At 42.3% G+C, this 10,094-nt stretch overlaps 1 protein-coding gene across 1 annotated transcript; it reads right to left on the reverse strand.

Annotated features, from left to right (window-relative positions):
• Positions 1–4,704: 4,704 nt before the first annotated feature.
• ATP5PB (ATP synthase peripheral stalk-membrane subunit b) lies at positions 4,705–10,016 on the reverse strand. Its single transcript, XM_072137700.1, has 7 exons — positions 9,858–10,016; positions 9,488–9,524; positions 8,040–8,185; positions 7,614–7,777; positions 6,528–6,653; positions 5,581–5,760; positions 4,705–4,867 (listed from the first exon to the last, which is right to left on the reverse strand). Exons 1-7 carry the CDS (start codon positions 9,883–9,885, stop codon positions 4,796–4,798), a joined length of 753 nt encoding a protein of 250 aa, XP_071993801.1. The 5' UTR covers positions 9,886–10,016; the 3' UTR covers positions 4,705–4,795.
• Positions 10,017–10,094: the final 78 nt, after the last annotated feature.

Raw genomic sequence — 10,094 nt, forward strand, 5'->3', positions numbered from 1 at the left:
CACGCCCCGGTAGCCACTTTACCCCTCCTACTCACCCATCTTCGGCGCGCAGCTCCGCATAGCTGCGCGCCCTCGTCCAGCGATCCTGCCGTCTGCGCAGAAGAGCAGGCCCGCGCCTGCGCGGTCACTGCTCCGAAACAGGACGATCGCCGGATGAAGATGGGTGAGTAGGAGGGGTAAAGTGGCTACCGGGGCGTGGAGTAGCCGCCTCGTGTAACCTCAGATGCGGCTACTCCACGCCCCAGTAGCCGCATAAGTAAATTTAAATATATGTGGAATAAAAGTTATCAAAAAAGTGAGGGGACGTGAGGATTAGCCCTTAAAAGGGCTATCCTCACGTCCCATTGATGCACCTACCACCCAATCTACCTTTATAGGTAGATTTGTGGTGGTAGGTGCCCTTTAAGGACACCCGACTTACAGATGACCCCTAGTTACAAATGGACTTCCTGCATGCCAGTAATTTACTGAGCTTTATATACTGTAAGGTGTCTGCAATGAAGCTTTATTATTAATCTTTGTTCCCTTGTAAACCCAAAAATTTCTAAATCAAATTGTCACAGGGACCAATAAATACTTGTCTGGAGTTACACTTACAAAATATATATATGTGTTTGGACTTGCATATAAATTCAATTTAAGAACAAACCTAATGGGGGGTATCTATTAGGGTTTCTGCGCCGCCCCAATGCTATAGAAGCCCTGAAGTAATCGCAAATGCTAGCTTATTACTGTTATTTCCCCCTTTCTACCACTTCCACGCCAGAAATGGTTTTTCTACACATAGGATTATGCAATCAAAGGGTTTTCCTTTAAACACCTGGGGGCATTGGCATTTTTAACAGCTCCCATGAGTTTCTGTTTTCAATGTACTGAGCTCCCTCTAGTGGTGGTTGCAGCAGCCAGATCTTTTTCCCATCTTTTTTACTATACATTTATTACTGGCCTACAGGCTGTATAAATTAATCAATCCCTTACATTCATTCCATTATAGTGTAAAAGATTACCTCCTACACCGCCATTATGATAATACTTGTCAGCGGTACACACAGTAGTATCTGTACAACAAAGAGAAGGATATGTGTATATGCCAATCATAAAACAATATGTATACCTCTGTAGGGGTACAAATAAAATATGTTGCTTTGTGTGTAGTGTTTATTTTAGAGCTGAAGAGAAAATTAAGTTGAAAATTCTATAAAACCATGAAGGTTCAGTGAGTAGCACTACAGCCTTGCAGCGCTGGGGTCCAGGGTCCAAGTCAACATCTGCAAAGAGTTTTTTTCTCTCTGCGTTTCCTCTGGTTTCCTCCCTCACTCAAGACCATACTGGTAGGTTGATTAGATTGTGAGTCCCATTGGAGTCAGAGACAGATTTGGCAAGCTCTGTGCAGCGCTGCATAATCTGTGTGCGCTATATAAAGGAATTATTATTATTAAAACCGTTTACACCAGGCATAACAGTGGTTACATGGGCACTAAACGTTTCAGTCTCTCCAAAGCTCACCAGGCTGCTGTTCTTGGTACTTCAGCTGAGATCCTAGATTTCAAATAAGCTACAGTGGTTTTCAAAAGTATTTATACCCCATTTTCTCATTTTTAAACATTACAGGTACTCACTTCTAGAGGCCTTTTTTGCCCAATCTCTAGCTCAGTTAGATTGGTTGGAGAAAGTGCACTGCAATTTTCAATTCAAGCTACAGATTCTTAATGGGATTAAGGTTTGGACCATTTTCATACATGAATATGCTTTGATTTAAAGGAAACCTGTCATCAGAGACCCATTTTTTATTTCCCATGTCACCACAGACATCAAAGTTTTACCTGGCTCCCTGCCAGCATGTTTCCTGTGTCCCTGAGGTGTGGTTTGAGCAACCACCAGGTTCCCTCACCCTCCGCAAAACGCTTTTCACATTTTATACAAAGAAAACGGCCCTCTTCTTCTTCCTGTACTTAATGGTGGATCTCCATATAGGCAGTATGGACGTGGGCACCCACAAGCCAAAGGCCTCTGGCCTTATATGAAGATCTGCCATAAAAATAAACGGTATACTCACCTTTCTGGGTCTTCTCCCCCGCACCGTGGCTCCATTTTTTCATTAAAAGGGGTCATCTGGGGAGGACATTTTATTAAAGGCGGCCATTTGTGGTGGATATTTCCTTAACAACTTGGCCCTTTTTTTTTTTTTTCCATTTCCATTTTTTATTCCCCACCTTCAAAAATCTACAACTTTTATTTTTACACGTAAAGAGCTCTGTGACAGCTTGTTTTCTGTGTAACAAATTGCACTTCATGGAATTTGATGGTATTTAATATTCCATGCCGTGTACTGGGAAAATGATGAAAAAACGCATTAGCGCCGTTTTCTTGTTGGCTTGGATTTTACAGCTTTCACTGTTTGCCCCAAATGGCAGGTCTTCATTCTTTGGATCGGTGCAATTACGGGGATAACAGATTTGTATCGGTTTTATAATGTTTTCATACAGTTACGAAAATGAAAAAACCTTCTGTAAAAAATGTATGTTTATTTTGCTATATTCTGGTGCTAATAACTTTTTTTATACTTCGGTGTATGGAGCTGTGGGTAGTGTCTTTTTTTGCAACTTTTGATGACGTTTTCAATGCTACCATTTTTTTGACTGTACAACCTTTTGATCACTTTTTGAATTTTTTATATTTTTCAAAATGGCAAAATATTAACTTTCCGTTACAGCGTTAAACAGTAAAAAACAGTTATATTTTGAAAGATCTGGCATTTTAGGACGCGGCGATACCTGAATTTTTAGATTTTTTTTCAACTTTTTTTTTTAAATTTACTTTTACTATTCTTCAGTTCCCCAAGGGTACTTTAGCCCCAGGTTGTCTGATTGATCCTACCATATACTGCTATACTACAGTACGGCAGTATATGGGGATTTTCCAAAGACTTACCGGCTATGGAGAGGATTCAGCCGTAAGCCTTCTCCATGCACCCGCACCTGACGCGCACCGTATTACAGCGCACAACAAAAAAAGGTTTAAAGGGGGACCATCTATTTTGTTAAAGGGGGGCATCTGGGCTGGATATTTCATTAAAGGGGGGATTTATAAGTAATGAAGTGCGGCTGTGGCTGGACATTTTATTACAGTAGCGACTGCATTTCCTACCCCAAGGATTATACCCCAGTCAATAAATTTTCCCATTTTTTTTATTTATTATTGTTTTTGTTGCAAAATTAGGAGCATCAGCTTATACGTGAGTATTTACACTATGATGGGGGAGATCAGCTGCAGGGAGCATAGAGGCCGGGTCAGGGGCAGCATTTACATCTCCTACACTGTCTGGGAGATCTGGTCTGGACACTAGTTGGGGTGGATGGTTTCATGCAGTTAGGGAATGCGATTGGCTTTCATAAATAGATGTGATATCTAAGAGCGTGTGTGAAGTTCATTGTTAAATAACTTTTATGGACAGTATAACATAAAGGATATAGAGTAGTCCTAACATCAAGGCACATGTTGGTTTGGAAAACCAATCGGACACTTAATCCGCAACTGCCTGTACTGCAAGCGAAACTCACACTTGCACGGTCTTCTGCACAATAAAGATAGCAGTGAAGATGATCTGGCTGTCTCCACTATCTGCACATGCACAATAGTGAGATGGTCAGCGAGTATTGAATCGCCGAACCATACTGTAAGCGGTCGTGTGTATTCATGAAGGGACGGTCCAAGGCGCTGCTTCTCCATAAGACAGCGGTGAGTGCCGAGCTTCATGCAGCAGTCACTGCTCCTAATCCCGCTCGGCCGCTTACAGTGGGGTCCGGCGTTTCTATTGTACAGGCAGTGTCAACGCTAGCAATGCAACACTGCTAAATCTGTTGTAACACTACGGCTGCTTACATTAGTAAGAAGCTCCTAGTGCCCCTTTTTTTTTTTTTTTTTTTTTTTTTTTTTTTTACAGATGACAGGTACTCTAAAGTTTCTCAACATTGCTACAAACAGGAACGGGCTCACCAGCTTTAGTCCAGGAGTTAAAAGGTTAGGTTTCTGTTTTAGGGATCCTAAACCTGATAACAATACCGCCTTTTCCCATCATTAATATGAAGAGGAAGCATTTTTGGCAGCATTTCCATAAACGTTTACAGAACAGAAACCTTATACCTTCCTAACCCCTTAAAGCCATAGCTTTTTTTTTTACTTTCCTCCTAAAGCCAGAACTTTATTCTGCTTTTTATTACACTGTATGAGGGCTTATCTGTGAGAAAACTTCCTAGAGGTAACAATGGCCTTCATTATACTTCAGTCTATGTAGATGGTTAAGGTGCCATTATTGCAGGACAATCAGACATTTTTATTTATACAATTTTGGGAACTGTTTGAACTTTTGATCACTTATTAAAATTATAGACCAGATTTAGATTTTCATATATCAGGCATTTAGAGATACCTAGCATGTGTCTGATTTTGCTTATTTTTTTGGATTACAGGGGAAAAAAAAGGTGTGAGAATGTTTAGGTTTAATTTTTAAAGAACACCATCACTACCTTGCACAAAACTCACCTATTTAAAGGTGAAGTTCTAACGTTACACCACTTATTGGTTGGCTTTCTTTGCACCAGATAAAAGCTCAAAGGAAGTTCAATAAGTGTCCAAAACATAAAGTGTGGTGAAAGGCATGTACAGCAGCATTAAGTATTCAACAAAAAAACCCCAACTACCATGGTGTGTAGAAATATGTATTTAAGAGTTATCCACAGTACAACTGATGAACAGTTAGGATCCTTATCTGTACAATTATCCTCCAAAAAAAGATTTAAGCAGTTGCTTGTGCAGTCTTGGATAGAAGTTTCAGGTCAGAAATACACTTTGCGATGCTCTCTTTTTGCTGTAAATAAAAAGACAGTTTGTCAGTTTGAAATAAGAAAATAAATTAAAAAAAAAAAAATCTACTAAAATTTGCAAAAAAAAAAAAAAAAAAAAAATTTCACATACCAAGGGAACCTCTTAGGCCCCTTCCACACTAGCGAGTGTGATGCGATGAACTCGCATCACACTCGCAACGCAAGCTGCCGGGAACGCACGGCCCGAACGCTGCACCGCGGGAGTGAACTGACATGCTGAGTTCACTCCCGCGGTGCAGCGTTCGGGCCGTGCGTTCCCGGCAGCTTGCGTTGCGAGTTCATCGCATCACACTCGCTAGTGTGGAAGGGGCCTTAAACTACTGGTTTGTGAAAAAAGTTAACAAGTTAAAACACAATTGCAGCTATCACAGCTGCGATAACGCTGCCCCCTCGCTCCAGAACAGTGTGCACCCAATAGGATACGCAGGCCTATTCATATTCAGTGCACAGCTCTCTATAACAGATTTCTACAATGGAGCTCAGAAGTTGTAAATCCTGCATTTCCCTACCCCCAACACACTCCCAGTATATAAAAAGGTGGGTGAAAACCTCCTTTGCAAGCTTTTTGCAGACACCTGATTGACACATTTTTAATCAATATTCATCCCCCTCAGCATAAAGTTTGGAACCCATTCAGTGGGTGAAATAGCAGCAGCATCTGACATGTCCTGGCTGCGTGTGAGAACTATTCCTATACCTGCTGTGGAGTAATGCTCTGCACTACATTTTTCTCTATCCAGGTGATCATGTGGTCTTGTTCCTTGCGGCGCAGGAGATTCTGCAGAGCTACTTGGTAGTCCAGACGCTTCTTCACCTCATTGTAGACTGTAAGCATTCTTTCCCTGTAGTTGATCTCCAGGAGCATTGTCACATTGTTCTGTAGATTCCAAAGACAAATAAGAATTCCACAAAAATTAGGAATCTAATTATTCATTGATTTTAGTTCTTTTGTGCAATATGTATAGTTTTTAGTAATTGGTAAAGTTAGGTATTTTATATCCTCTCCTCAGTAATGTAGCTGAGCCCATCATAGACCCAGCATCTGGACACTGCTTTAGCCAGGTACCCAACTAAACCTTAAAGGAAACCTACCACTTGAAGTGGCAGGTTTCAGATGGAAATACTGAGCACCAGCTCAGGGTGAGCTGGTGCCGGAGCTTATTTTTGTTAGTGTTTTAAACCGCTGTATTGCAGTTTAAAACACTTTTTAAACTTTATAGCCGGCGCAGGGAGGTACGCGCTCGGTGCTTACCATGCGCGCGGCTCTCCTTCACTTCCTATGTAGCCGCGCGCACGGTCGCGTGCATGGTAAGCGTCAAGCGTGTACCTCCCTGCGCCGGCTATAAAGTTTTAAACCGCAATACAGCGGTTTAAAACACTAACAAAAATAAGCTCCAGCACCAGCTTACCCTGAGCTGGTGCTTGGCATTTCCATCTGAAACCTGCCACTTCAAGTGGTAGGTTTCCTTTAACATTTATGTGAGCATCAAGAGCATTCTTGGGGAAGATCTATGAAAAGATTGGATGTATACCAGAATTGTATAAACTTTAGGCAAAGTACACATGTACACTAAATTTTATAGATTGTAAGCCACAAATAAGGCCTTTTTTTTTTTACACATACAAATGCCATTTCTTTCTTACCCTCTTAGCATCAAAAAGATATTGCCGTCCATCAACTCTCCACTGCTCTTTCTTTTCGATTTCAATTGCGCTTTCAAGGTCCTTGATGGCACCTTCTTTCACTGCTGCAGCTTTACTAACTTTTTCCTTAAGAAAAACGAGAGGGTATATGTTTAAGCCAAAAACATAGGACACGGCAGAACCTCTTAGCTTCAGAACACATGACCAAAAACTGTTTGACCACCTCTTTACCTTTAGAAAGCACAACATGTGATAAGATTGTTATATGAGGAATGACCCACAGAAGTCAATGTCATTTGTTACATGCATAGGGCAAGTTGCACACTTGCCTCTGGCCCATTTCTCACATACAGGAAAACAGCCGTAGGAATGTTTTTTATTACCCATGAGCATTCCAGATGGGGAGACTGCAAAATAGACATGGCAAACAGCTGGATATTCCTGTGGAGGAATGCCCTCTGTACTCCGTTTATATATAACTAAATAGTTATGTAGATGTAAGGAGCAATGGAAGTCAAATACAGGTCCTCGTGAAGATGAGCATTACTAGATGTTAGAACGTGTACCCCAACGCTCTATGATGCTCACAGGCTGTCCCACATCCATTTTTGTTAGAAAATGTGTTTACCATCAGTGTCTTTACTAATGGTAAATGCCTAAGAACAGAGCCTGCCACCTGGTTACATATCATAGTTTATAAGGCTGGAAAAAGACAAGTCCAACCTTTAATGATATGCACTTACACAAATTAGAGGAGTTCTGTATACGTATCCATATGTCTGCAATTTGCGATATGTGGAGCACTTGCCTCTGCCAAGATTAACTGGTTAGAGAATGTAGAGAGGAAGGGGGGCTCTGTGCGAGGTACAACATCATAATATGAAAAATTTTGGGCATTGTGGACCAATTTTTTCAGGTCATGTCTCCAGAGACCCACTTAAATACAAGATAGGTATGGTATAAGGGATCTGGATTGACAGGAGGCATAATAATGTTCTCCACAGTATCCCTGCAGCTAGAAAGTGAGGCCATCTGGTTCTGTGCTCTCTTCCCTGTCACATAAATGTCCCAGACACTCCAACTTACTTCATTAAGCTTATCAGCAAATTCGCCAATTTTATGGCCAAACTTCTTGATGGCATAAATGCTGACGATTCCCATAGAACACATAGCAACAGATTCATGGTTTATGACATAGATTTCTTTAGACAGGAGGTAGACAAGAAGACCAGTCCCAAACATATAAGGGCCTAAAACACAAAAGAAAAATACACATAATATTACAATTCTGTTGACAATTCTGGATCTCACATGTGACACGGCTGTGATCATGGCGTGTGGGTGCCAAGGCGTCTGACAATCGCTAGAACAAAAGTTAAAGCTGAAGGATACCAGGAGGATACAGCGCTCAGCTAATATTAGTGAATCTAGTGATTATTATGGCATCTCTACACACACAAAAAAGTCCATGTGATCTTTTTGCAATAAATGCACAATAGTGAAACACCGCACCTGTGACTCCGGTTTTGGGGTACAGAAACTGGAAGAACTCTTCAGGAATAAGCCCATGGCGAACTTTCCCTGGCTTCTCTGGAAGGGGAGGTACAGGGGCCAGGGCAGGTTGTCCAGTGTGGAAAGATCGGCATGTGTTCAAGACACTGATGGTAGAAACGGAGATTATATTATAGAAACTGGAGCATAGAACAGATAGATACAAGACAGTCCCTACTGAGTTGAGCTTCATTTATTTACTTGTATGTGCCGTATATAAAGAAAAAAAGGTTTTACAAGTTGCTGTTGTCACACGTATTATTCCTGCTCTCCCAGTTATAACACAGACTGTATAACAAACTATAATTTACTTTATTGAAAATTCTTTAAGAAATTTATATTCCTTCTGGAGTTTTTAATGCATTTATGGCTTTGCCATAGTGTTTTCTATGAAGTGCTGGAAGGTGACCTGAGGCGTGTTAAAAACTCCAGTGATCACATACCAAGAACAACCCTGCGGTCATCAGTATAAAACTACCGAAAAAAGACCAGAAAAGCTGTTAAGGACACACATGGGCAGAGTTGCCGCGGGTTAACCCACAGTGCGTTACATTAGTATTTACAACAGACCATTGGTTTCCACAATGGTTAAAATCCCTGCGGATGGTGCACATTCCTCCTGTTTGTACCTGGTCCAAATGAAGTATCTGAAAATGGGTTTTCTTTGGCACTTTTGCTCATCTTATTCAAAAAGTAGAACTATTCTTGCCCCTATAGTAATGTCCTCAGCGGAGTCTTTGGGACTAAACTTGGCCACCTTAAAGGGGACCTGCCCCCGCACTGCCATATACTCCCCAATGTACAACAATCCTGGAGCACCTATCCTTATAACTATGTTGTGCTAACCCCTGTGATACACTTCCTAGAGATTAGTAGAGTACAAGCAGGTTCTGATTGGGCAGGAGTACTGCCCTAACCACTGCACTATCAGGATCACACAGTCCAGATAAAGAGCACCAACTGCTAAGGGGTCATGTAGCCTAGACATCAGTTCCCTGCTGACATGGGGGTGAAATTTCAGTTGGAAGCTTATACCAGAATGGATCACAGAGTTTTCTATGTTCTAGCACATCTGACATTGATTGTTGTATATGGTGCCAGATCTATACAGAAGGATTTTAAGGAGTTACACGTAGCCTATTTAAATCAGTTTATCCAGTTTTGGCATAAAGTGCATCCTAAACCCCCCCTCTCCTAAATGCTGAGACATTTCTTGCAGGAAACCTGCCCCATGCGCTGCTGGGGTTTTACTCTTGCAGAGTCCAGCTCAGTGATCGCAGGTCCAGTCCGTAGAACCCACAGTGCAAGGAGAGTGTCTCACACTGAATACACTGGTGGGCACAGGCTACAGACAGACAAGTCAGGAGGGGGCAGGATCTTTAGGAACTTCCAATACAAGGAACACTCACCCGGCCGTGACAGGAGCCGACTTTTTCAGGCTGGAAACTGCAAATAAGAAGAAATATCATTATTTATCCCACACAAAGCTTACTAGAGATAAAGCATCTCAGTGCACGGAGGACCTGTGTGTCCTGACCTTCAATGCCCGGACCACTCACTATTCACCTATGTAACCTCTATTCCCAGACCATCAGTGTCCCCTCCGTGATCTGTCTCAAGGTCACAGCACATGAGATCTCCAGGACGATCTATATCACATGTACAGAGCTGACGGGAACACATAGCCATGTACACGGCCTGTGCAGAAGCCTGCGGCCCCGGTCTCCTCAGACAGACATTAAGGCCGCCATGTCTATAGCCTATCACCTCACCACTGACCTGTGACCAGGGAGGCTCTGGACAGCATGGTGGCGCCGCTCCGCACTGATGCTCAGGTAACAAGTAGACAGCCGCTCACACCGGTGCCCTCAGTGTCCCTGACAAGAGCCCAAGGATCAAGATGGCGCAGGACACGCCCCGCTCTGATGACCTCACACGTCACTTTATGGCAAGCCGGCGCTGCGTTACAGATCCGCCATCTTAAGTGAGGGAAGACAATATAACCGCGCTGTACGT

Source organism: Engystomops pustulosus, chromosome 2 (genome assembly GCF_040894005.1).
Source record: "Engystomops pustulosus chromosome 2, aEngPut4.maternal, whole genome shotgun sequence".
Classification (NCBI taxonomy): Eukaryota; Metazoa; Chordata; class Amphibia; order Anura; family Leptodactylidae; genus Engystomops; species Engystomops pustulosus.

Bases quoted from the DNA above. Each gene is read 5' to 3' on its own strand.
- ATP5PB (XM_072137700.1), bottom strand. From the start codon at position 9,885: ATGCTGTCCAGAGCCTCCCTGGTCACAG. The intron at 8,186-9,487 runs GTGAGTGTTCCT...TTCTACCATCAG, and splicing joins TCGGCTCCTGTCACGGCCGG to TGTCTTGAACACATGCCGAT. The intron at 5,761-6,527 runs GTAAGAAAGAAA...TGGAATCTACAG, and splicing joins ATCTTTTTGATGCTAAGAGG to AACAATGTGACAATGCTCCT.